Genomic DNA, 27974 nt, shown 5'->3' with positions numbered 1-27974 from the left:
TTTACACCTCTCTGGATTATTGACCCCTGCCTGACCTGACCCAACCTGTTGTTCCGGTGCTTTACACCTCTCTGGATTATTGACCCCTGCCTGACCTGACCCAGCCTGCTGTTCCGGTGCTTTACAACCTCTCTGGATTATTGACCCCTGCCTGACCTGACCCAGCCTGCTGTTCCGGTGCTTTACACCCTCTCTGGATTATTGACCCCTGCCTGACCTGACCCAGCCTGCTGTTCCACCCTCTCTGGATTATTGACCTCTGCCTGACCTGACCCAGCCTGCTGTTCCGGTGCTTTACACCCTTTCTGGATTATTGACCCCTGCCTGACCTGACCCAGCCTGCTGTTCCACCCTCTCTGGATTATTGACCTCTGCCTGACCTGACCCGGCCTGGTGTTCCGGTGCTTTACACCCTCTCTGGATTATTGACCCCTGCCTGACCTGAACCAACCTGTTGTTCCAGGTGCTTTACACCTCTCTGGATTATTGACCCCTGCCTGACCTGACCCAGCCTGCTGTTCCGGTGCTTTACACCCTCTCTGGATTATTGACCCCTGCCTGACCTGACCCAGCCTGCTGTTCCACCCTCTCTGGATTATTGACCCCTGCCTGACCTGACCCAGCCTGCTGTTCCGGTGCTTTACAACCTCTCTGGATTATTGACCCCTGCCTGACCTGACCCAGCCTGCTGTTCCGGTGCTTTACACCCTCTCTGGATTATTGACCCCTGCCTGACCTGACCCAGCCTGCTGTTCCACCCTCTCTGGATTATTGACCTCTGCCTGACCTGACCCAGCCTGCTGTTCCGGTGCTTTACACCCTTTCTGGATTATTGACCCCTGCCTGACCTGACCCAGCCTGCTGTTCCACCCTCTCTGGATTATTGACCTCTGCCTGACCTGACCCGGCCTGCTGTTCCGGTGCTTTACACCCTCTCTGGATTATTGACCCCTGCCTGACCTGAACCAACCTGTTGTTCCAGGTGCTTTACACCTCTCTGGATTATTGACCCCTGCCTGACCTGACCCAGCCTGCTGTTCCGGTGCTTTACACCCTCTCTGGATTATTGACCCCTGCCTGACTTGACCCAGCCTGCTGTTCCGGTGCTTTACACCCTCTCTGGATTATTGACCCCTGCCTGACCTGACCCAGCCTGCTGTTCCACCCTCTCTGGATTATTGACCTCTGCCTGACCTGACCCAGCCTGCTGTTCCGGTGCTTTACACCTCTCTGGATTATTGACCTCTGCCTGACCTGACCCAGCCTGCTGTTCCGGTGCTTTACACCTCTCTGGATTATTGACCCCTGCCTGACCTGACCCAGCCTGCTGTTCCGGTGCTTTACACCCTCTCTGGATTATTGACCCCTGCCTGACCTGACCCAGCCTGCTGTTCCACCCTCTCTGGATTATTGACCTCTGCCTGACCTGACCCAGCCTGCTGTTCCGGTGCTTTACACCTCTCTGGATTATTGACCCCTGCCTGACCTGACCCAACCTGCTGTTCCGGTGCTTTACACCTCTCTGGATTATTGACCACTGCCTGACCTGACCCAGCCTGCTGTTCCACCCTCTCTGGATTATTGACCCCTGCCTGACATGACCCAGCCTGCTGTTCCACCCTCTCTGGATTATTGACCTCTGCCTGACCTGACCCAGCCTGCTGTTCCGGTGCTTTACACCTCTCTGGATTATTGACCCCTGCCTGACCTGACCCAACCTGCTGTTCCGGTGCTTTACACCTCTCTGGATTATTGACCTCTGCCTGACCTGAACCAGCCTGCTGTTCCACCCTATCTGGATTATTGACCTCTGCCTGACCTGAACCAGCCTGCTGTTCCACCCTATCTGGATTATTGACCTCTGCCTGACCTGACCCAGCCTGCTGTTCCACCCTCTCTGGATTATTGACCTCTGCCTGACCTGAACCAGCCTGCTGTTCCGGTGCTGTTCCAACCTCTCTGGATTATTGACCTCTGCCTGACCTGAACCAGCCTGCTGTTCCACCCTATCTGGATTATTGACCTCTGCCTGACCTGACCCAGCCTGCTGTTCCACCCTCTCTGGATTACTGACCTCTGCCTGACCTGAACCAGCCTGCTGTTCCGGTGCTTTACACCCTCTCTGGATTATTGACCCCTGCCTGACCTGACCCAACCTGTTGTTCCGGTGCTTTACACCTCTCTGGATTATTGACCCCTGCCTGACCTGACCCAGCCTGCTGTTCCGGTGCTTTACACCCTCTCTGGATTATTGACCCCTGCCTGACCTGACCCAACCTGTTGTTCCGGTGCTTTACACCTCTCTGGATTATTGACCCCTGCCTGACCTGACCCAGCCTGCTGTTCCGGTGCTTTACACCCTCTCTGGATTATTGACCCCTGCCTGACCTGACCCAACCTGCTGTTCCGGTGCTTTACACCTCTCTGGATTATTGACCCCTGCCTGACCTGACCCAGCCTGCTGTTCCACCCTCTCTGGATTATTGACCTCTGCCTGACCTAACCCAGCCTGCTGTTCCACCCTCTCTGGATTATTGACCTCTGCCTGACCTAACCCAGCCTGCTGTTCCACCCTCTCTGGATTATTGACCCCTGCCTGACCTGACCCAGCCTGCTGTTCCACCCTCTCTGGATTATTGACCTCTGCCTGACCTGACCCAGCCTGCTGTTCTGGTGCTTTACACCCTCTCTGGATCATTGACCCCTGCCTGACCTGACCCAGCCTGCTGTTCCACCCTCTCTGGATTATTGACCTCTGCCTGACCTGACTCAGCCTGCTGTTCCGGTGCTTTACACCTCTCTGGATTATTGACCCCTGCCTGACCTGACCAAACCTGCTGTTCCAGTGCTTTACACCTCTCTGGATTATTGACCCCTGCCTGACCTGACCCATCTTGCTGTTCCGGTGCTTTACCCCCTCTCTGGATTATTGACCTCTGCCTGACCTGACCCAGCCTGCTGTTCCACCCTCTCTGGATTATTGACCTCTGCCTGACCTAACCCAGCCTGCTGTTCCACCCTCTCTGGATTATTGACCCCTGCCTGACCTGACCCAGCCTGCTGTTCCACCCTCTCTGGATTATTGACCTCTGCCTGACCTGACCCAGCCTGCTGTTCCGGTGCTGTTCCACCCTCTCTGGATCATTGACCCCTGCCTGACATGACCCAGCCTGCTGTTCCACCCTCTCTGGATTATTGACCTCTGCCTGACCTGACCCAGCCTGCTGTTCCGGTGCTTTACACCTCTCTGGATTATTGACCCCTGCCTGACCTGACCCAAACTGCTGTTCCGGTGCTGTTCCACCCTCTCTGGATTATTGACCCCTGCCTGACCTGACCCAGCCTGCTGTTCCACCCTCTCTGGATTATTGACCCCTGCCTGACCTGACCCAGCCTGCTGTTCCACCCTCTCTGGATTATTGACCTCTGCCTGACCTGACCCAGCCTGCTGTTCCACCCTCTCTGGATTATTGACCTCTGCCTGACCTAACCCAGCCTGCTGTTCCACCCTCTCTGGATTATTGACCCCTGCCTGACCTGACCCAGCCTGCTGTTCCGGTGCTGTTCCACCCTCTCTGGATTATTGACCCTTGCCTGACCTGACCCAGCCTGCTGTTCCACCCTCTCTGGATTATTGACCACTGCATGACCTGACCCAACCTGTTGTTCCAGTGCTTTACACCTCTCTGGATTATTGACCCCAGCCTGACCTGACCCAGCCTGCTGTTCCGGTGCTTTACACCCTCTCTGGATTATTGACCCCTGCCTGACCTGACCCAGCCTTTTTTCCACCCTCTCTGGATTATTGACCTCTGCCTGACCTGACCCAGCCTGCTGTTCCGGTGCTTTTACACCTCTCTGGATTATTGACCCCTGCCTGACCTGACCCAACCTGCTGTTCCGGTGCTTTACACCTCTCTGGATTATTGACCCCTGCCTGACCTGACCCAGCCTGCTGTTCCGGTGCTTTACCCCCTCTCTGGATTATTGACCCCTGCCTGACCTGACACAGCCTGCTGTTCCGGTGCTTTACCTCCTCTCTGGATTATTGACCTCTGCCTGACCTGACCCAGCCTGCTGTTCCACCCTCTCTGGATTATTGACCTCTGCCTGACCTAACCCAGCCTGCTATCCACCCTCTCTGGATTATTGACCCCTGCCTGACCTGACCCAGCCTGCTGTTCCACCCTCTCTGGATTATTGACCCCTGCCTGACCTGACCCAGCCTGCTGTTCCACCCTCTCTGGATTATTGACAGCTGCCTGACCTGACCCAGCCTGCTGTTCTGGTGCTTTACACCCTCTCTGGATTATTGACCCCTGCCTGACCTGACCCAGCCTGCTGTTCCACCCTCTCTGGATTATTGACCTCTGCCTGACCTGACTCAGCCTGCTGTTCCGGTGCTTTACACCTCTCTGGATTATTGACCCCTGCCTGACCTGACCCAACCTGCTGTTCCGGTGCTTTACACCTCTCTGGATTATTGACCCCTGCCTGACCTGACCCAGCCTGCCGTTCCGGTGCTTTACCCCCTCTCTGGATTATTGACCCCTGCCTGACCTGACCCAGCCTGCTGTTCCACCCTCTCTGGATTATTGACCTCTGCCTGACCTGACCCAGCCTGCTGTTCCGGTGCTTTACACCTCTCTGGATTATTGACCCCTGCCTGACCTGACCCAACCTGCTGTTCCGGTGCTGTTCCACCCTCTCTGGATTATTGACCCCTGCCTGACCTGACCCAGCCTGCTGTTCCACCCTCTCTGGATTATTGACCCCTGCCTGACCTGACCCAGCCTGCTGTTCCACCCTCTCTGGATTATTGACCCCTGCCTGACCTGACCCAGCCTGCTGTTCCAACCTCTCTGGATTATTGACCTCTGCCTGACCTAACCCAGCCTGCTGTTCCACCCTCTCTGGATTATTGACCCCTGCCTGACCTGACCCAGCCTGCTGTTCCGGTGCTGTTCCACCCTCTCTGGATTATTGACCCCTGCCTGACCTGACCCAGCCTGCTGTTCCACCCTCTCTGGATTATTGACCTCTGCCTGACCTGACCCAGCCTGCTGTTCCACACCTCTCTGGATTATTGACCCCTGACCCAGCCTGCTGACCTGACCCAGCCTGCTGTTCCTGACCTGACCCAGCCTGCTGTTCCGGTGCTGTTCCACCCTCTCTGGATTATTGACCCCTGCCTGACCTGACCCAGCCTGCTGTTCCACCCTCTCTGGATTATTGACCCCTGCCTGACCTGACCCAGCCTGCTGTTCCGTTCCGGTTATTGACCTTTACACCTCTCTGGATTATTGACCCTGCCTGACCTGACCCAGCCTGCTGTTCCGGTGCTTTACCCTCTCTGGACCCCTCTCTGGCTTTCCACCCTTATTGACCCCTGCCTGACCTGACCCAGCCTGCTGTTCCGGTGCTTTACACCTCTCTGGATTATTGACCCCTGCCTGACCTGACCCAGCCTGCTGTTCCGGTGCTTTACCCCTCTCTGGATTATTGACCCCTGCCTGACCTGACCCAGCCTGCTGTTCCGGTGCTTTACCCCTCTCTGGATTATTGACCCCTGCCTGACCTGACCCAGCCTGCTGTTCCACCCTCTCTGGATTATTGACCTCTGCCTGACCTGACCCAGCCTGCTGTTCCACCCTCTCTGGATTATTGACCCCTGCCTGACCTGACCCAGCCTGCTGTTCCACCCTCTCTGGATTATTGACCCCTGCCTGACCTGACCCAGCCTGCTGTTCCACCCTCTCTGGATTATTGACCTCTGCCTGACCTGACCCAGCCTGCTGTTCCGGTGCTTTACACCTCTCTGGATTATTGACCCCTGCCTGACCTGACCCAGCCTGCTGTTCCACACCTCTCTGGATTATTGACCCCTGCCTGACCTGACCCAGCCTGCTGTTCCACCCTCTCTGGATTATTGACCCCTGCCTGACCTGACCCAGCCTGCTGTTCCACCCTCTCTGGATTATTGACCCCTGCCTGACCTGACCCAGCCTGCTGTTCCACCCTCTCTGGATTATTGACCCCTGCCTGACCTGACCCAGCCTGCTGTTCCACCCTCTCTGGATTATTGACCACTGCCTGACCTGACCCAGCCTGCTGTTCCACCCTCTCTGGATTATTGACCCCTGCCTGACCTGACCCACCTGTTGTTCCAGTGCTTTACACCTCTCTGGATTATTGACCCCAGCCTGACCTGACCCAGCCTGCTGTTCCGGTGCTTTACACCCTCTCTGGATTATTGACCCCTGCCTGACCTGACCCAGCCTTCCCACCCTCTCTGGATTATTGACCTCTGCCTGACCTGACCCAGCCTGCTGTTCCGGTGCTTTACACCTCTCTGGATTATTGACCCCTGCCTGACCTGACCCAACCTGCTGTTCCGGTGCTTTACCCTCTCTGGATTATTGACCCCTGCCTGACCTGACCCAGCCTGCTGTTCCGGTGCTTTACCCCCCTCTCTGGATTATTGACCCCTGCCTGACCTGACACAGCCTGCTGTTCCGGTTATTGACCTTACCTGACCTGACCCTGCTGTTATTGACCTGACTGCCTGACCTGACCCAGCCTGCTGTTCCACCCTCTCTGGATTATTGACCTCTGCCTGACCTGACCCAGCCTGCTGTCCCACCCTCTCTGGATTATTGACCCCTGCCTGACCTGACCCAGCCTGCTGTTCCACCCTCTCTGGATTATTGACCCCTGCCTGACCTGACCCAGCCTGCTGTTCCACCCTCTCTGGATTATTGACAGCTGCCTGACCTGACCCAGCCTGCTGTTCTGGTGCTTTACACCCTCTCTGGATTATTGACCCCTGCCTGACCTGACCCAGCCTGCTGTTCCACCCTCTCTGGATTATTGACCTCTGCCTGACCTGACTCAGCCTGCTGTTCCGGTGCTTTACACCTCTCTGGATTATTGACCCCTGCCTGACCTGACCCAGCCTGCTGTTCCGGTGCTTTACACCTCTCTGGATTATTGACCCCTGCCTGACCTGACCCAGCCTGCCGTTCCGGTGCTTTACCCCCTCTCTGGATTATTGACCCCTGCCTGACCTGACCCAGCCTGCTGTTCCACCCTCTCTGGATTATTGACCTCTGCCTGACCTGACCCAGCCTGCTGTTCCGGTGCTTTACACCTCTCTGGATTATTGACCCCTGCCTGACCTGACCCAACCTGCTGTTCCGGTGCTGTTCCACCCTCTCTGGATTATTGACCCCTGCCTGACCTGACCCAGCCTGCTGTTCCACCCTCTCTGGATTATTGACCCCTGCCTGACCTGACCCAGCCTGCTGTTCCACCCTCTCTGGATTATTGACCCCTGCCTGACCTGACCCATCCTGCTGTTCCACCCTCTCTGAATTATTGACCTCTGCCTGACCTAACCCAGCCTGCTGTTCCACCCTCTCTGGATTATTGACCCCTGCCTGACCTGACCCAGCCTGCTGTTCCGGTGCTGTTCCACCCTCTCTGGATTATTGACCCCTGCCTGACCTGACCCAGCCTGCTGTTCCACCCTCTCTGGATTATTGACCTCTGCCTGACCTGACCCAACCTGTTGTTCCGGTGCTTTACACCTCTCTGGATTATTGACCCCAGCCTGACCTGACCCAGCCTGCTGTTCCGGTGCTTTACACCCTCTCTGGATTATTGACCCCTGCCTGACCTGACCCAGCCTGCTTTCCACCCTCTCTGGATTATTGACCTCTGCCTGACCTGACCCAGCCTGCTGTTCCGGTGCTTTACACCTCTCTGGATTATTGACCCCTGCCTGACCTGACCCAACCTGCTGTTCCGGTGCTTTACACCTCTCTGGATTATTGACCCCTGCCTGACCTGACCCAGCCTGCTGTTCCGGTGCTTTACCCCCTCTCTGGATTATTGTCCCCTGCCTGACCTGACACAGCCTGCTGTTCCGGTGCTTTACCTCCTCTCTGGATTATTGACCTCTGCCTGACCTGACCCAGCCTGCTGTTCCACCCTCTCTGGATTATTGACCTCTGCCTGACCTAACCCAGCCTGCTGTTCCACCCTCTCTGGATTATTGACCCCCGCCTGACCTGACCCAGCCTGCTGTTCCACCCTCTCTAGATTATTGACCCCTGCCTGACCTGACCCAGCCTGCTGTTCCACCCTCTCTGGATTATTGACCTCTGCCTGACCTGACCCAGCCTGCTGTTCCGGTGCTTTACACCTCTCTGGATTATTGACCCCTGCCTGACCTGACCCAATCTGCTGTTCCACCCTCTCTGGATTATTGACCCCTGCCTGACTTAACCCAGCCTGCTGTTCCGGTGCTGTTCCACCCTCTCTGGATCATTGACCCCTGCCTGACCTGACCCAGCCTACTGTTCCACCCTCTCTAGATTATTGACCCCTGCCTGACCTGACCCAGCCTGCTGTTCCACCCTCTCTGGATTATTGACCTCTGCCTGACCTGACCCAGCCTGCTGTTCCAGTGCTTTACACCTCTCTGGATTATTGACCCCTGCCTGACCTGACCCAACCTGCTGTTCCGGTGCTTTACACCTCTCTGGATTATTGACCCCTGCCTGACCTGACCCAGCCTGCTGTTCCGGTGCTTTACACCTCTCTGGATTATTGACCCCTGCCTGACCTGACCCAACCTGCTGTTCCGGTGCTTTACACCCTCTCTGGATTATTGACCCCTGCCTGACCTGACCCAGCCTGCTGTTCCACCCTCTCTGGATTATTGACCTCTGCCTGACCTGACCCAGCCTGCTGTTCCGGTGCTTTACACCTCTCTGGATTATTGACCCCTGCCTGACCTGACCCAACCTGCTGTTCCGGTGCTTTACACCCTCTCTGGATTATTGACCCCTGCCTGACCTGACCCAGCCTTCTGTTCCACCCTCTCTGGATTATTGACCTCTGCCTGACCTGACCCAGCCTGCTGTTCCGGTGCTTTACACCCTCTCTGGATTATTGACCCCTGCCTGACCTGACCCAACCTGCTGTTCCGGTGCTTTACCCCCTCTCTGGATTATTGACCACTGCCTGACCTGACCCAGCCTGCTGTTCCACCCTCTCTGGATTATTGGCCTCTGCCTGACCTGACCCAGCCTGCTGTTCCACCCTCTCTGGATTATTGACCTCTGCCTGACCTGACCCAGCCTGCTGTTCCGGTGCTTTACACCCTCTCTGGATTATTGACCCCTGCCTGACCTGACCCAGCCTGCTGTTCCGGTGCTTTACACCTCTCTGGATTATTGACCCCTGCCTGACCTGACCCAACCTGCTGTTCCGGTGCTTTACACCTCTCTGGATTATTGACCCCTGCCTGACCTGACCCAGCCTGCTGTTCCGGTGCTTTACACCCTCTCTGGATTATTGACCCCTGCCTGACCTGACCCAGCCTGCTGTTCCACCCTCTCTGGATTATTGACCTCTGCCTGACCTAACCCAGCCTGCTGTTCCACCCTCTCTGGATTATTGACCCCTGCCTGACCTGACCCAGCCTGCTGTTCCGGTGCTGTTCCACCCTCTCTGGATTATTGACCCCTGCCTGACCTGACCCAGCCTGCTGTTCCACCCTCTCTGGATTATTGACCTCTGCCTGACCTGACCCAGCCTGCTGCTCCACCCTATCTGGATTATTGACCTCTGCCTGACCTGACCCAGCCTGCTGTTCCACCCTCTCTGGATTATTGACCTCTGCCTGACCTGACCCAGCCTGCTGTTCCACCCTCTCTGGATTATTGACCCCTGCCTGACCTGACCCAGCCTGCTGTTCCGGTGCTGTTCCACCCTCTCTGGATTATTGACCCCTGCCTGACATGACCCAGCCTGCTGTTCCACCCTCTCTGGATTATTGACCCCTGCCTGACCTAACCCAGCCTGCTGTTCCACCCTCTCTGGTTTATTGACCCCTGCCTGACCTGACCCAGCCTGCTGTTCCGGTGCTTTACACCCTCTCTGGATTATTGACCTCTGCCTGACCTGACCCAGCCTGCTGTTCCGGTGCTTTACACCCTCTCTGGATTATTGACCCCTGCCTGACCTGACCCAGCCTGCTGTTCCGGTGCTTTACACCCTCTCTGGATTATTGACCTCTGCCTGACCTGACCAAGCCTGCTGTTCCGGTGCTTTACACCTCTCTGGATTACCGACCTCTGCCTGACCTGACCCAGCCTGCTGTTCCGGTGCTTTACACCTCTCTGGATTATTGACCTCTGCCTGACCTGACCCAGCCTGCTGTTCCGGTGCTTTACACCCTCTCTGGATTATTGACCCCTGTCTGCCATTTATTTATTCCCCCCCCCCCAACCTTTTTTAACTAGGTAAGTCAGTTAAGAACAAATTCGGAGAACAAAAACTGCCTCGTTCAGGGGCAGAACGGAATATTTTTTTTACCTTGTCAGCTCAGGGATTTGATCTAGCAACCTAATTCCAACAAATCGTACACCCCTAGATCTTCAAGAATAGGACTTTGAATTATGGAAGTATAGGTTAGCCAAATTGTTTTGCTTGAGCATAACCCCAAAACAAAGGACTTATTAGCCAGCTCTACTCTGTTTATGACTTTGCCATGGAGGACTGATTGGACTCATTGATTCTAGTTGAAAAAGTTTATGCTACGCTCATGGTATGGCTTGCTTTGAGCACTACTGAAAAGTGCTGTTTACATGTGAAAAATGAATGCCTTATGATGCATTTGCTATAGGCCTATTGTTAACCTTTTTAGTGGGTGACTCTTTGATATCTTGATAATACAGCTGTTTAAAAGACAAATCCACAGATGAAACAATAACAAAATGGCCACCCTGCCTCTGTTTTGGTAAAAAGTTGAGGGATGGGCCTGGAGAAACCTAACTGCTCAGCTCTATGGATGCAAGGACTGACCAGCCACGATATCAAAATGATTGTTTTAACCATGTTTTGAGGTTATACAGTGTGTTTACATTCACAATGTTTACAAACATTGGAGAAAAACACGCTTACTTGGGGTTTTGGGTGTGACACTTGAACTAAACTCATGAGGCATTTTAAAATGATATTCTTCAATAATCAATGTGTGTGTGTATATACAGTTGAAGTCGGGAGTTTACATACTTAGGTTGGAGTCATTAAAACTTGTTTTTCAACGACTCCACAAATGTCTTGTTAACAAACTATAGTTTTGGCAAGTCGGTTAGGACATCTGCTTGGTGCATGACACAAGAAATCTTTCCAACATGTGTTTACAGACAAATTATTTAATTAATATTATTTCACTTATAATTCACGGTATCACAATTTCAGTGGGTCAGAAGTTTACATACACTAAGTTGACTGTGCCTTTAAACAGTGTGGAAAATTCCAGAAAATTATGTCATGGCTTTAGAAGCTTCTGATAGGCTAATTGACATAATTTGTGTCAATTGGAGGTGTACCTGTGGATGGAGTTCAAGGCCTACCTTCAAACTCGTTGCTTGATATCATGGCAAAATCAAAAGAAATCAGCCAAGACCTCAAAGAAATTGTAGACCTCCCCAAGTCTGGTTCATCCTTGGAGCAATTTCCAAATGCCTGAAGGTACCACGTTCATCTGTACAAACAATAGTACGCAAGTATAAACACCATGGGACCACGCATCCGCCATACAGTTCAGGAAGGAGATGAGTTCTAAACGCACTTTGGTGCGAAAATTGCAATTCAATCCCAGAACAACATTAAAGAACATTGTGAAGATGCTGGAGGAAACGGGTGCAAAAGTATCTATAACCACAGTAAAACGAGTCATTTATCGACATAACCTAAAAGTCCGCTCAGCAAGTAAGAAGCCACTGCTCCAAAACCACCATAAAAAAGCCAGACTACAGTTTGCAAATGCACAAAGATCATACTTTTTGGAGAAATGTCCTCTGGTCTGATGAAACAAAATAGTAGGCTATCTGTTTGGCCATAATGACCTTTGTTATGTTTGGAGGAAAAAGGGGAAGGCGAGCAAGCCGACGCACACCATCCTAACCGTGAAGCACAGGGATGGCAGCATCATGTTGTGTGGGTGATTTGCTGCAGGAGGGACTGGTGCACTTCACAAAATAGATGGCACATGAGGAAGTAAAAATTATGTGGATATATTGACGCAACATCTCAAGACATCAGTCAGGAAGTTAAAGCTTGGTCGCAAATGGGGCTTCCAAATGGACAATGACCCCAACCATACTTCCAAAGTTGTGGCAAAATGGCTTAAGGACAACAAAGTCAAGGTATTGGAGTGGCCATCACAAAGCCCTGATCTCAATCCTATAGAAAATGTGAGGGCAGAACTGAAAAAGCATGTGCGAGCAAGGAGGCCTTTACAACCCTGCCAGTTACACCAGCTCTGTCAGGAGGAATGGGCCAAAATTCACCAAACTTATTGTGGGAAGCTGGTGGAAGGCTACCTGAATTGTTTGACCCAGTTTAAACAATTTAAAAGCTAATTCTAATTGAGCATATGTAAACCATTGACCCACTGGGAATGTGATGAAAGAAATAAAAGCTGAAATAAATCATTCTCTCTACTATTATTCTGACATTTCACGTTCTTAATATAAAGTGGTGATCCTAACTGACCTAAAACAGGGAATTTTTACTAAGATTAAATGTCAGGAATTGTGAAAAACTAAGTTTAAATGTATTTGGCTAAGGTGTATGTAAACTTAAACTGTATATACTACTGTTCAAAAGTTTGGGGTCACTTAGAAATGCCCTTGTTCTTGAGAGAAAAGCTTAAAAATAATTGTCCTTTAAAATAACATCAAATTGATCAGAAATACAGTGTTGACATTGTTGTAAATGACTATTGTAGCTGGAAACGGCAGATTTTTAATTGAATATCTACATAGGCGTTCAGAGGCCCATTATCAGCAAGCATCGCTCCTGTGTTCCAATGGCAAGTTGTGTTAGCTAATCCAAGTTAATCATTTTAAAAGGCTAATAGATCATTAGAAAACCCTTTTGCAATTATGTTAGCACAGCTGAAAACTGTTGTTCTGATTAAATAAGCAATAAATCTGTCCTTCTTTAGACTAGTTGAATATCTGGAGCATCAGCATTTGTGGGTTCGATTACAGGCTCAAAATGGCCAGAAACAAATAACTTTCTTCTGAAACTTGTCAGTCTAACCTTGTTCTGCGAAATGAAGGCTATTCCATGCGAGAAAGTGCCTGGAAACTGAAGAACTCTTACAACACTGTGTACTACTCCCTTCACAGAACAGTGCATTAAAACTATAGTTCCTCACAGTAAGCTATTTGAAAACTCATTCCAACAAACTCCCCCTCGATGATCAACAATCCTCGGTGTGAAAGAGCAACCAATGAACGTTTTAGGCCTACTGCTGCATTGGTTTATAGGCCATCAGTTCCATGCGCTTATGTCTTTAGCCGCCAATGGATCTCGGTGTATCAATGTGTCATATGGTAGAGGTTGGTGATCTCACATTAGTTGACTTTTAACTTTCAATTTTTTGTTTGTTTTGAATTTTCATTCAAATTTTATGATTGACCATGTGGCAATGATTTTGAGAAACTTTATTCCTGAACTGAAACTGTTTCACGAAAATGCACACATGAAAATCATCACTGGGACACAGAACGGTAGAAATGGTAGGATACATTTTAAGCTTCCCCAAACTTTAAACTCACGCTCAGCCGATTAAGTCTTTACTAAATAACTTCCTCGACGTTCCCATGTTTTGGATTTTGCCTGTAGGCTACTTTGAAGCAAGGTAAGACATGCCTCATAATATAAAATAAAACATTTAGGTTTCAAACAAGTATGTTTTCAAAATGCATACGGCCTCCCGCTCACATTGTAAAGTGGTGGGTGAGTGCATTTAGCCTGTTCCCTGCACTTGAATGGTGAATGGGAGCCGAGCTTCAATTACCAGTTGAGAAATAAAAATAGTAGCTATTTTTTTTAATTCTGCACTAAAACTGTTTTAAACACGTGATGGCATTTTGAATTTTCCATCATGAATGGTCACGTTTTACTCCAATGAAAATACGCACAAGATTAATTGCACAAAATGATGCAAATGAACCTGTAGACCGATAAGTGTGACTTGTCAAATGTTTTTACATGGAATGGTATTTCCATCATTGAATAAAAAGCATTATTTTGCAATGGGATTTGTTTTGTCCTGATCATTTTGGCCGGCAACAGTTTTATTTATTGGTTTATCTTTTTTTCTATTGGCCAAAAGCTGGCAATGGCAGGTTAACAGAAACTCTGCTCTCGAATTGTCACAGTCAGTTTTCAGGGTGTAGTGAACCGTGTGTACTAAGAGTAGACACCATCACAGCAGAGGGCCACACACACAACCTTTACAACCCTCCCCTCATTCCCTCCCTTTTTCTCATCACACATCATACGTAATACTGTCAATCACATCCCAGCTCTCATTTACAAACTCATCATCTCTTCCTCTCCCTCTTTCTCCTCATCTACAATATTTATCTCTACTCATCTCCATCCTTTTACTCCCTTATCATCTCTCATTCTATCCCTCAGTCTTTCTAATTCTCTTTCTCTGCCAGAACTTGTAGACCACCTTGTATAACATTTCTTGAAGTGCTACTTCTCTCTGTGTGTGTGTGTGTGGTATGTGTTCTCAAACTGTGCCACTTCAACTATCAACCCTGGTAACCATGGTAACCCATCAATCAGCCGGCTGGCTGGCATTGAAGTAGCCTATAGTAGGCCGCGTCATTAGCATACAGAACTTTCCTATGTGAGACCACAGAGAGGTAGATTATCTAAGGACTTACATAAAGAGAGAGATGGGAAAGAGAGATAAAGACAGACAGACAGACAGACAGACAGACAGACAGACAGACAGACAGACAGACAGACAGACAGACAGACAGACAGACAGACAGACAGAAAACACTTACACACTTACAGGCAGTCTGCATTCCCTATCCTCCCCCCTTCCTCTCTTCATTCCATCCTTTCCCCCTTCCTCCATATAAAACAATTAAGGCTTCATTTGGCCTCATTTGCATCTGCAGCTCTCAATGTTGCTTTAGGGTCCTTTGCACGCCCCCTCCTAAAATAATTAGAGGAAACACTGCTTCCCAAACTGCTGCTGTTTGCAAGTTTACAGTCTGTCCTTTTCACCAGAGACTGGGCCTTCACACGGAAGTTTCCGTGACTATCTCCCCTCTCTGCACAGTCTACACCCTCAGAGCCTGCAGCTTGGCTACAGACACACGCTATCCTCCACTACCTCACCAGAGCAGGACCACACATATACACACACACACACACACACACACACACACACACACACACACACACACACACACACACACACACACACACACACACACACACACACACACACACACACACACACACACACACACACACACACACACACACACGCACACGAGACATTAACAAAAGACACAGCCCAAACCCCCTAGACGCTTACAGTCGCTACAGTAGTTGATTTAGTTGAAGTTTTAAAAAACGATGACAGCAGCAACTTTAAGGACATGAGGCTGCGGCTCTAAGGCACGATATCATGTTCTGTGAGGATAAAGCTGCTGCTCTATTTCAAACTGTAACACCCTCTCTCTCTCTGTGTGTCTGTGTCTGTGTGTGTGTGTGTGTGTGTGTGTGTGTGTGTGTGTGTGTGTGTGTGTGTGTGTGTGTGTGTGTGTGTGTGTGTGTGTGTGTGTGTGTGTGTGTGTGCGATCTGAGAGGACATCAGTAGAACACTTCTCTGCCTCTCAATCAGACATTGCCACTTTGAAGCTCTCTGATGTTTTAGTCTGGTTTAAATGCTTCGACGTCTTTGTGGATTGCGCGTGTGCCTGCGTGTGTGTTTTTGTGAAGGCGTGTGTGTGTTTCGTGCCTTTGGAGCTGTGTGTTCGGTAGTCCACTAAGTGGCCTTGATCTGCATTGTTTTTCATGGATGTCCCATGAATATGTTAATCTGAAGCACCAGATAGACATCAATTAAGTTCACAATACATAGACATTACGACCTCCGTAACATCATTGTAATATGTGTCTAAATACAGTGTAACTACAGTCGCCAAATCTAATGGTATAATACTGTTCTAGGACTGTTCCACGTGTTTGTTGCACAGCTGTACCAAACCTGTTTAGGGAGCATGTTCCCTAGCACATGGTGGAAACAGTGACCTCACACACACACACGGTCAACCACATGCACACGTCACACAGACATTCACATACACACACACACTTCAACCGCACACACCAGAGCTAAACTGAGTACATGGCACACGGGAGGGTCAGTGACCTCATCTATAACAACACAATCACAGGAGGAACAGAGTCTGAGGGGGGAGAGTTAGATACTGCAGTTGCCATTTCTCACTGCAAGACAACATTCACACTTGTATGGACTGATTTGGTATGTTCAATGTTCAATGGAGCCATGTGTCTGTAGCTGCTATTGCTGTTAGGGCCCTGTTGGTTTGCAGGGGTGTCAGACAGACACACACACACACACACACGTCAGACATGGGTGTGGAGGAAATCTAATGTGGTCAAAATGTGATCTAACTTGTCCCCAACACCAACACACAACACCAACCTCTAAGATAACATGACCTGATCTGATGTGACAATGAAAATCCCTCTTCCTGCTGCCTCCAGGCTATGAGCTGATCTCTGTCTCATTAGAGGATGATTGTGGTGGTGTGTTGGTGATTTTTGTTGTCGTCCTATTTCCAACAATGAGCCGCCCTTCTGACACTTCTGATCTCATTGGGGTTTTAACCCCAAAAAAGCACAAAACTGGAAATTATATTCGAAGGTGAATTATGTTGACACCCCTGATCTAGAGCATGTAAATTGATGTTGATGAAGTGATTGTTTTTCAGTCTAGTACAGTAGGCCTATATATAGTACAGTACATGAATGCAGGTTCATTTCAACGGCAGGGGTTGAATACTGTGCCAAGGTGACAGTAGCAGCACACATTGGAGAGATACAGACACAGGTAAGTACCTAAAGAGAGAAATGCCAAGCGTCGGCTGGAGTGGTGTAAAGCTCGCCGCCATTGGGCTCTGGAGCAGTGGAAACGTGTTCTCTGGAGTGATGAATCACGCTTCACCATCTGGCAGTCCGATGGACGAATCTGGGATTAGAGAGAAAGCTGCCTGCCAGAATGCATAGTGCTAACTGTAAAGTTTGGTGGAGGACGATTCTGTGCTTCCAACTTTGTGGAAACAGTTTGGAGAAGGCCCTTTCCCTTTTTCGGCATGACAATGCCCCTGTGCACAAAGCGAGGTCCATACAGAAATGTTTTGTCGCAATCATTCTGCAAAAACATGACTGGCCTGCACAGAGCCCTGACCCCAACCTCATCAAACACCTTTGGGATTAATTGGAATGCCGACTGTGAGCCAGGCCTCATTGCCCAACATCAGTGCCCAAGTCCCCACAGCAATGTTCCGAAATCGAGTGGAAAGCCTTCCCTGAAGAGTGGAGACTGTTAAAGCAGCAAAGGGGGGACCAACTCCATATGAATGGCCATGATTTTGGAATGAGCAGGTGTCCACATACTTTTGGTCATGTAGTGTACATACGTAGATGTGGAGACCCACAGACAGATTACAGGTTACTGTGTGAATGCCAAAATATATATACGTTAGAAGAAACATTTGTATAAATGTGCTAACACATAGCTAGTAGACTACTGTAGTGTACACAGAGCCAGTGAATGTGCTGTCTCCACCCTCCAACTGTGAGGATGTAATAGGTCAACAAGAAAACATCTGTACCCAGTCACTGACTCCATGCAGCTCATCACAATAACAAAGATGTCAGCCAGTAATGGAGCTCTTCATAGGGACTATTAGACTTGTATTTCCATATTTAGCTTCCATTCACTACACTCTTAGAAAAAAAGGGTTCCTAAAGGGTTATTTAGCGGTCCCCATAGGAGAACCCTTTTTGGTTCCAGGTAGAACTCTTTTGGGTTCCATGTAGAACCCTCTGCGTAAAAGGTTCTACAGGGAACTTAAAAGGGTTCTACCTGGAATGAAAAGGGTTCTACCTGAAACCAAAAAGGGTTCTTCAAAGCGTTCTCCTATGAGGACAGCCGAAGAACCCTTTTAGGTTCCAGATAGCACCTTTTTCTTCTAAGAGTGTACTTGAGAATATATTAACTACAGCAACTGTCATGAGGATATGGCATACTGGTAGTAGTATGTGCTGCTTCATTCTAAAAGTGTAAAGCCACATTTTTAAATATTCTACATGTATTCTAGGTAGGCCTAGCTGTGTAATATCTAACTGCCCATGCTGTCCCTCAACATCCCAGGCCTCTGGTTCTCTCTGGGACAGACACAGTATGCTACGGAGGAAATCAATTGTCATCCCTCCATCCCTCCTCTAAAGTGCACTTTCTATGCGTAATCCCCGTCTGTGCTGCAAATCCTTAATCTGTTTTACGTAAGAAACCAGGGTGAGGGTAGGGTGCCAAACCTGTGTCAACAAAGCGAGCAGAGACCAAAACCAAAGCACAACCATGTCAGGTGGTGCACTACCATGGTCACTAGGGTACCTAACCCACCTGCTGCTTGTCCACCATGTCCTTACTGACCGTGGCGCCTTTGGGCGCGGGAACCCTCTCGCACGTGCACCCCTCCAGCAAGTAAATCCCGGAGGGCCGAGTGCTCTGGTCGTTCTCGAAGTAAAAGAGCACATTCTGGTAGAGAGCAAAGTACTTGTCATTCCACCGACTGTTCTCCGTCGTCTTCTTGCTCAGGATGCCGCGTTTCGTGCCCTCTTTGCGCGCGACAAGCGACAGATATAGAGCGTGCCCCTCGTTATAGCGCACGCTCTTCTGCATTTTCCGTGAGACCCCTTCTCTTTCAGTCGATTTCAAAAAGTGGTCGTTGTTTTTGATGTCATATCTGTGACATATCTATCATATTTTCGGAGAGAGTTGGACAGGATAGGAGAGAGAAAGTAGATGCGGAGGAGAGAGCGCGCTAATCCAAATTCACCACAGACGCGCAGGGGGGGAATTTGAGTCCGGTCCACTCTGTGCGCCGCGAAGAGGCCAGAAATAAATAAATAATCCCACATCTCATGCTCAAACTTTTTAGAAAGGGGATCCAAATCATCCCAAATGGCGAGAAAAATATAGCCTATACAAGTGGAAAATCGCAAAAGACTTATCGTCCAGGCTGTAGCAGCGTAAAACCAAAATAGATTGAGGAGAACAGACGGTGAAAACAGCGCTAATCGGCTTTGACAGTAATTTAAAGAGACAGGTCGCTGTAATGTATTCCACTGGACTAGAGCTACTGTTTGTCTCTGTCTAATCCACTGTAGCATAGCCTGGCTACTGTCTGTCTGTCTGCCTGTCTGCCGGGGCGGGGCGGGCCGACGGACGGTCTTCTGTACAGTCTAGACAAGGGTTTGCGCTTCCCTCGCTCTCATTCACCGTAAAAGGTGAAACTGTAGGTTTTACTATGCTGGACCAGCAGTGTTGCTGACCAATGGAATGGAAATTATATGGACGAATATATTTTAACACCACTATACCAAATCCGTGGCGTTGAGTGAAAACGAGTGTTTTTAGAGTGAACCTGCAACTCCTTCGTGTTGCTTCGAGTCGCTGTGAAGTCGTTACTTATAAAATGTAAATTCTGAAACTTGTACTTTATATCTATGTTTGGCCTGTGTTGTTGCCTGCCTTTCTTTGTTTGCTGAAATCCATACTTTTTAATAAACGTTCATCAAATACAACCCCTGACTGTTTCCTCATTGAGATTCAATTGGCACATGGGCATTTGCACTGAGTTGCCTCTTCGAGCAACAGCTACAAGAAAACGGTCAGTGGTTGTATTTGATTAACGTTAAATGAAAAGGTGTGGATTTCTACAAATATATATATATTTTTAAGTATCGACTTCATGCTGAGTCATGATGGAGTTCAGAAATACCTGACTAGAAACGATCAAACTTTAGTGACCACAGTCAGGACACCCCGTTTTAACGTCCCATCCGGAAGACGGCACCCTACGCAGGGCAATGTCCCCTTCACTGCATTGGGGTCTCCTTAGACCAGAGGGAAGAGTACCCACTACTGGACCTCCAACACCACTTCCAGCAGTATCTGTTCTCCCATCCAGGGACAGACCAGGACCAACCCTAGCTTCAGAGGCAAGGATGGAAGGCTGTTGGCGCAGGGTGGTATAGTTTCACCCAGTCCTGATTTCAGATCAGAATTTGACAAAAAAAGCATATGCAGATCAACGGGTGATTTCAAAATGCAGTTGTTTGTTTTGAAACTGCCAGCCAGCTTGAGAGAAGACAACAGATGTTCCTATGCTTTAGTCTGTGTGTGTGTGTGTGTTTGTGTATGATGTATGCCTCCCTTTGCATTACCAGATGCCAGTATAGTTATGTGATATTGTAAATACCCAGCAGGGGGGTGGAGGGATGGAGGGAGGGAGCTAAAGAGAGGGATGGTTAACTTTTTTTTGGACTCGTTTCCAAACAGACTGCTGAAGCGACCAAAGGTGGGAGAGCACACACAGTACAGTACAACAGAGTATAGTAGAATATTTACTTTGAATTCATTTTGCTACATGTACATGTTGCAAATATGTTATTACGTAATACTTACTTAATTCATACTATTTTGCTTCTTTAGGATTCATTCAAGCAAGCAAAAAAAACATTTCACGAGAAAAAAGGAACCACCTAGAATCGAGTGTATAATATGGAAAGACATGATAAAGTGTTCCAGAGATCCCCAGCGTTGCCCACTCACAACGCAACCGTCCTACGCTCAGCAGCTCCTCTGCGAAAACACACACACCAAGTGTTTCTTCGGGTGGCCTCTAGCGCCACTAAGAACAGCTCAAAGCTGCTGACTAATGTTCTTATACAGACTCTAAGTGAAGGAAGGCCATGCATGGAGGAACAAAGACGATAACCCCAGATGAGAATAACGCAAGCACTCTCCTATACAGACGTGTTCCACCTCATCTTACTGTACTGTATTGCCCTGAGCTGACCTGCCATCCACCAGCTAAACAACTTACAACAGCAGCCAGATTTGAAAAAAGTCTCATGTCGGCTTAAAATCCTATAACAGAGGTTGAGGGGGGACAGAGAGGCAAATAATTTCACTGAGGTTAGAGGAGAGGCAAGGACATGCTTCTGTTGCATCACCACAGGGGACTAGCTACAGCTAGACAGGGGGCGAGGGGGGGGGGGACTATAGGGAAATGGTGACAAGGGGAGAGGAAAAGGGGACAAGTGACAGTGGGAGAGAGTGTCAGAGGGAGAGCGGGGTCAGGACCAGCGGGACAAGGCTACGACTGTAGAGTTGAGAGAGATTGGAGACAGGCAGAGGGCTATCTTCTGTATACCAACCCTACCATGTCACAACACAAATGATTGGCTCAAACGCATTAAGAAGGAAAGAAATTCCACAAATTTACTTTTAAGAAGGCACACCTGGTATTTGAAATGCATTCCAGGTGACTACCTCATGAAGCTGGTTGAGAGAATGCCAAGAGAGCTGTCATCAAGGCAAAAGGTGGCTACTTTGAATAATTTGGTGGAAAAGCACAGTGCATAAGGGAAGTACCAAAACACCTTGATAGGGGAGGAGCATGCAAGCGAATTAGGAAATGTGGCTATATGGAAGACATTATATTGTCAAACCTGCAAAATGGTGAATGTTAATCAGGGACAAAATGCACTACCCTCACCAAAGCAAAAAAAAGTTAGACAGCCCTCCCCTATTTTGGACCAGCCCCCCCATCCCAGTAAATGTCGAACTATCCCTTAGAAAAGGGGAGAGACATAGATAGTGGTCCTGTAGGGGTATTAACAACCTCTCTCTCCTCAGTGGACAGAGGGAGCACTGAAGGATTATGGGGGATTACCAATACTGTATGTCCGTCAATCCTAAAATAACCCCCACCCAGGCCATTAGTCCCTAAAATGACCATACCACACCACAATCTGTTTTGTTGATGTTTGGAGTATAAACAAACCCTTAACGGCAACAGTGAGAAAGGGATGGTGAGAAAGAGAGATTATTTCCTCGTCATCTATTTTATATGTACAAATACTGTGCCTTCAGAAAGTATTAAGACGCCTTGACATTTTCAAAATGTTGTTACGTTACAGCCTTGATCTAAAATCGATTAAATAAATAAAAATCCTCAGCAATCTACACGCAATACCATATAGTGACAACAGAAAAACTGAAAATACCTTATTTACATAAGTATTCAGACCCTTTGCTATGGAACCTGAAATTGAGCTCAAGTGCTTCCTGTTTCCATTGGTAATCTTTGAGATGTTTCTACAACTTGATTGGAATCCACCTGTGGTAAATTCAATTGATTGGACATGATTTGGAAAGGCACACACATGTCTATTGTGATGGACATTTTTACATTTGTACTTTTCTAATAACCAATTTCTGTGTTCTGTTTGTGCTTTTCTATAAACCAATTTCTGTGTTCATGCAAGTGACTGATTGAACGAATCCTCACTATCAGTATCTGCAATTTGGCAGTACGCCCAGAACCTTTTTTAGAGAAAGGGATATCTCAGTTTTCCAGGTCTCAGCTTAGAGAGAAAAGCATTGTGAGGTATTGGTCTGTCATGTGCATGACCCAGTGTTGGTCATCACATGACTGAAGCAAACATTCATTTTGAATGATGAATAAGCTAAATCATGCAAATATAAATTGTCAGTATATAAGGGAACTAACGGGACTGCCCTGTTAGGGCTCCTGACAGATGTTCACTATGGTGCATCAAGTTTGTTGGAACCTCTCCAGCGCGCTGACAGTGAACAATGATTAATTTAATATTGACTTCGGGGCCTTCCGAGTGGCGCAGTGGTCTATGGCACTGCATCACAGCGCTAGCTGTGCCACGAGAGATTCTGGGTTTGAGTCCAGACTCTGTCAAGACCGAGAGACCCATGGGGCGGTGCACAAATGGCCCAGCGTCGTCCAGTTTAGGGGAGGGTTTGGCTGGCAGGGATGTCCTTGTCCCATCGCGCACTAGCAACTCCTGTGGCAGGCCAAGCGCAGTGCATGTTGACACGGTCGCCAGGTGTACAGTGTATCCTCCGACACATTGGTGCTGCTGGCTTCCTGGTCAAGTGGGCATTGTGTCAAGAAGCTTGGTTGGGTTGTGTTTTGGGGGACGCACTGCTCTCAACCTTTGCCTCTCCCGAGTCCGTATGGGAGTTGCAGCGATGAGACAGGACTGTAACTACCAATTGGATACCACAAATTTGGGGAGAAAAATATGTAAACACAAAATTGAGATCAAATAAAAAATATAGCAAAAAAATAAAAATAATAATAATAAAAAATAATATTGACAGAGTGTCCCTGTGTAACAATTTCCTCGACGATTTGGCTCCAACGAACAGGATGACTGATTCTGCTTGCGGAGCTTTCCAGTGTGGGTCTGTGAAGAAAACCGCTTTAAGAAGCGTGAGGGAAATTCCCATCTGACCAAAAGATGACGAGACCAGCCCAGACCAGACCCTTACTGTGAGCTGCCCAGGAGGAGACACATCATCCGCAAAACAATTGAGGGACGACAACTGATTTCAGTCAATTTAAATTAATTGGTATAAAAAATGTCAAATACAAATATGATAGAACCAATAAAACCAAACATAAAGATGTAGAAGGAGGGTACCACTAGTCTTAAGTAATAGCACAAAGTGTTATTCTATATGTATGGGAAGAGGCAAGACTATAAAGTCTATAGAGACCATAGCATTTATTACTATATAAAATATTGATACTATGGCTGCTGAGGGACTATGGAGGCTGTAGGGACTATGATGCTGTCAGGACCATAGATACTATGGATGCTATAGGGACTGTGACGCTATAGGGACTATGGATGCCCAGGGACCATGGATACTGTAGAGACTATAGAGGAACCGTTGAAGATACATATGACAGAAGAAGACGAGAGCTAGTCTTAGAGAGAAGACTGGAGCGAGGGAAAGTAACGATACCATGCCCTGTTGACAGCGGTCTGTAGGCATTTATAAGTGTCTACGTGGTCTGCTGCCACTGGTAGAGAATAGCATAATGTGTACTACGTGCTATTCTATATGTTTAGTGAAGATACATATGGTGCATAGGAAGTAAAGACAAAGAATTGTTGAAGATACACATGGGGTAATAAGGGAGATTGCTGAGTCTGTTTGGGAATAGTACTAAGTGAATGTGGATGTGAAAGTTGTGTATGGTTGTGTCAGTGTGGAAAGGACTTGTTAAGAGAGCTGTCAGGAGACTACCTCCACTGTGAATGTGGAGTGAAGTGTGAGCTGAGTTTTCCAGTTCTGTGTGGCTGAGTTAAAAAAAAATCTATAACGTTATCTAGGGGTTCCGTCCACCACTGCCCATCGTAGTCTGAGACTACTAATAATAGCATGTGGTGTTATTGAGCACGGGGTGTTGTTTTATATGAGTGGTGTGGATGTGAATACCTAAGTATAGAAGTTATAATGGGAAAAGTGAATGTTAAGATATGAAAGAATATAAGTACTATTTCCGAATATGCTGTTAAATAGAACACTAGAGCGAAGATTTAAACTCCTGTATGAATAGAACACTGGTGTAGAGGAGAAATTTGTGATGTAACACAAATGTATAATGGGTTACTTGAGATAAAGGAACATAATAGTGAGTATAATCGGTTTCTAGAGATCTGATGAAGTAACAATAGAAAAAGTACAATAATATACATGTCACGAGTCCGACCGAGGGTGTTTCCCCTTCCCGGGCGGTTGGCGCTCGGCGGTCGTCGTCACCGGCCTATTAGCTGCCACTGATTGTTTTTCCTCTCCCTCCTTGTATGTCTAGTGGTAGCACCTGTTCATGATTAAATCAGTTAATTAGTTGGTCTTTATTAGACAGCCGGCCCGCCTGGTTGTTGTGCGGGATTATTGCAGTGTAACCTTCGGCTCTGTTGTTAGAAGTACGTGTTAGTGCCTGGTCGTTACTTTTTCCGTTGTACATTCTCATGCCCTGTGTTTGGGGCCGTTACTATTGTGAGCACCCTGGGATGCGTTGGCGCTATTAAAGACGCACAGCTTTGCACTCACTGTCTCCTGCGTTTGACTCCACACACCTACGACACCTGAAGTGTTACAGAATCCCGCACCTAAATAAAATCGAATGGAGTCAGCAGGAGCAGCAGCCAACCCTCTCCCATCGATGGAGGAACGGGTTCTCCACCACACCACCATTCTCCATCGGATCGGATCCGCGATGGATCAAGTGATGGAGAGAATGGACCGATGGGAGAGGAGTGGTCTCCTCTCTCCACCTTCGGCACCCCGACTCCGGACTCCCCATCACTCGACTCCAGCACCCTTCGTCTGACGCTACCGAGGGCTTATGATGGAGCGGCGGCGGGTTGCCAGGGGTTTCTGCTTCAGCTGGAGCTATACCTGGCCACCGTTAGACCCACTCCCTCAGGAGCGGAGAGGGTGAGTGTCCTCATCTCCTGCCTCACGGGTCGTGCTCTGGAGTGGGCGAACGCAGTCTGGAATGGCCCAGACTCAGCGCGGGAGCACTACCCAGAGTTTTCCTGCCGCTTCCGTGCCGTATTTGATCACCCTATAGACGGCCGAGCGGTGGGAGAACGACTTTTTCATCTCAGGCAGGAGAGGAGGAGCGCCCAGGATTACGCGCTGGAGTTCCGGACCTTGGCAGCCGGATCTGGGTGGAACGACAGGGCCCTTATGGACCACTACAGGTGTGGTCTCCGAGAGGACGTCCGCCGGGAGTTAGCGTGTCGGGACACCACTCTGTCACTGGATCAGCTGATTGACATATCCATTCGACTGGACAATCTGCTGGCTGCCCGCGGGCGTTCAGAGAGGGTCCTGTGCGTTCCACCACCCAGCCCCTCCGCTCCCATTCCGAGGGAGTTGGGAGGGGCTGCGCCGAGGGGTACCGGAGGAGGAGGCTTTCCCTGCACCAACTGTGGTCGGAGAGGACACACGTCTGATCGGTGCTGGGGGGGTCCGTCTGGGAGTAGAGATGGCAGGCGGAACGCTTCTCGGTCACCCCAGGTGAGTCAGCATCAGACTCACCCAGAATCCCTTGTTGGCCATATGTTTGTCTTAATCTCTTTCCTTCACTTTTTTCCCTCTTCCCAGCATAGGGCGCTAGTCGATTCAGGCGCAGCTGGGAACTTTATGGATCGCGGACTCGCCCTTAAGTTAGGGGTTCCGCTGGTGCCGATAGATTCTCCTTTCCCCGTGCACTCCCTAGATAGCCGGCCATTAGGGTCAGGGATGGTCGGGAGACCACGGTCTCACTGGACATGGTGACGCAGGGGAATCATAGGGAGCGTATCAGTTTTTTTATTATTGATTCGCCTGCGTTTCCAGTGGTGCTGGGGACTCCCTGGCTGGCCCGGCACAATCCTAAAATTTCGTGGAGACAAGGGGTTCTCCAGGGGTGGTCAGAGGAGTGTTCTGGAAGGTGTTTGGGAGTTTCCATCGGTGCCACGTCGGTGGAGAGTCCAGACCAGGGTTCCACGGTGTGCATTCCCCCGAGTATGCCGATTTGGCAATCGCTTTCAGTAAAGTGAAAGCGACTAAATTACCACCTTATCGACCGGGAAGGGATTGTACGATAGATCTCCAGGTAGACGCTGCGCTTCCCAAGAGTCATGTGTACCCGCTGTCCCAGGAGGAGACGTTGGCAATGGAGACATATGTCACGGAGTCGCTGGGACAGGGGTACATTCGGCCCTCCATTTCACCCGTCTCCTCGAGTTTCTTTTTTGTGAGGAAAAAGGAGGGAGGTTTGCGTCCGTGTATCGATTATAGAGGTCTAAACGCCATCACAGTGGGGTATAGTTACCCTCTACCTCTCATCGCTACGGCGGTGGAATCGTTCCACGGAGCGCAGTTCTTCACAAAACTGGATCTCAGGAGCGCGTATAGTCTGGTGCGTATTCGGAAGGGAGACGAGTGGAAAACCGCATTTAGTACTACATCCGGCCACTATGAGTACCTCGTCATGCCGTATGGGTTAAAAAATGCTCCAGCCGTTTTCCAATCCTTTGTAGACGAGATTCTCAGGGACCTGTGCGGTCAGGGGTGGTTGTTTATATCGATGACATTCTGATCTACTCGGCCACTCACACCGCGCATGTGTCTCTGGTGCGCAAAGTGCTTGGAAGACTGCTGGAGCATGACCTATACGTCAAGGCTGAGAAATGCGTGTTCTCTAAACGAGCCGTCTCTTTTCTGGGATATCGCATTTCCACCTCGGGGTGGTGATGGAGGGTGAACGCATTAGGGCCGTGCGTAATTGGCCGACTCCAACCACGGTGAAGGAGGTGCAGCGGTTTTGGGTTTTGCCAACTACTACCGGAGGTTTATCCGGGGTTTTGGCCAGATAGCGGCTCCCATTACCTCACTGCTGGGGGGGGGCCCGGTGCGATTGCAGTGGTCAGCACAGGCGGACAGGGCATTCAACAAGTTGAAGGCGCTGTTCACTGAGGCGCCCGTGTTGGCGCATCCGGATCCCTCTCTAGCATTCATAGTGGAGGTGGACGCGTCCGAGGCTGGGGTGGGTGCCGTGCTATCACAGCGCTCGGGTACGCCACCAAAACTCCGCCCCTGCGCTTTCTTCTCAAGGAAGCTCAGCCCAGCGGAGCGTAACTATGATGTGGGGGACCGGGAGTTGCTAGCGGTGGTTAGAGCTCTGAAGGTGTGGAGACACTGGCTTGAGGGGCTAAGCACCCTTTTCTCATCTGGACCGACCACCAGAATCTGGAGTATATTCGGGCTGCAAGGAGACTTAACCCACGTCAGGCAAGGTGGGCCATATTCTTCACCCGGTTCCGGTTTACTTTGTCTTATAGACCGGGCTCCCAGAACGTGAAGGCTGACGCACTGTCCCGACTTTACGACACCGAGGATGGGTCCACCGAACCTACTC

General features: G+C 49.3%; 1 protein-coding gene across 2 annotated transcripts in view; it reads right to left on the bottom strand.

Moving 5' to 3' along the window:
* The window catches only part of LOC118388121 (ras-specific guanine nucleotide-releasing factor 2-like), a 73635-nt gene extending 54328 nt beyond the window's left edge, over positions 1 to 19307 (bottom strand). For both annotated transcript variants that reach the window (XM_052525851.1, XM_052525852.1), the window contains exon 1: positions 18563 to 19307. In XM_052525851.1, coding sequence (XP_052381811.1) covers positions 18563 to 18841 — 279 coding nt within the window. In that variant the 5' untranslated portion in view covers positions 18842 to 19307. The remainder of the gene's footprint in view (positions 1 to 18562) is intronic.
* Positions 19308 to 27974: the final 8667 nt, after the last annotated feature.

Source organism: Oncorhynchus keta, chromosome 9 (assembly GCF_023373465.1).
Source record: "Oncorhynchus keta strain PuntledgeMale-10-30-2019 chromosome 9, Oket_V2, whole genome shotgun sequence".
In the NCBI taxonomy this organism is placed as follows: Eukaryota; Metazoa; Chordata; class Actinopteri; order Salmoniformes; family Salmonidae; genus Oncorhynchus; species Oncorhynchus keta.
The sequence above is the reverse complement of the archived record's forward strand: the minus strand, read 5'-3'. Positions and strand labels throughout refer to the sequence as shown.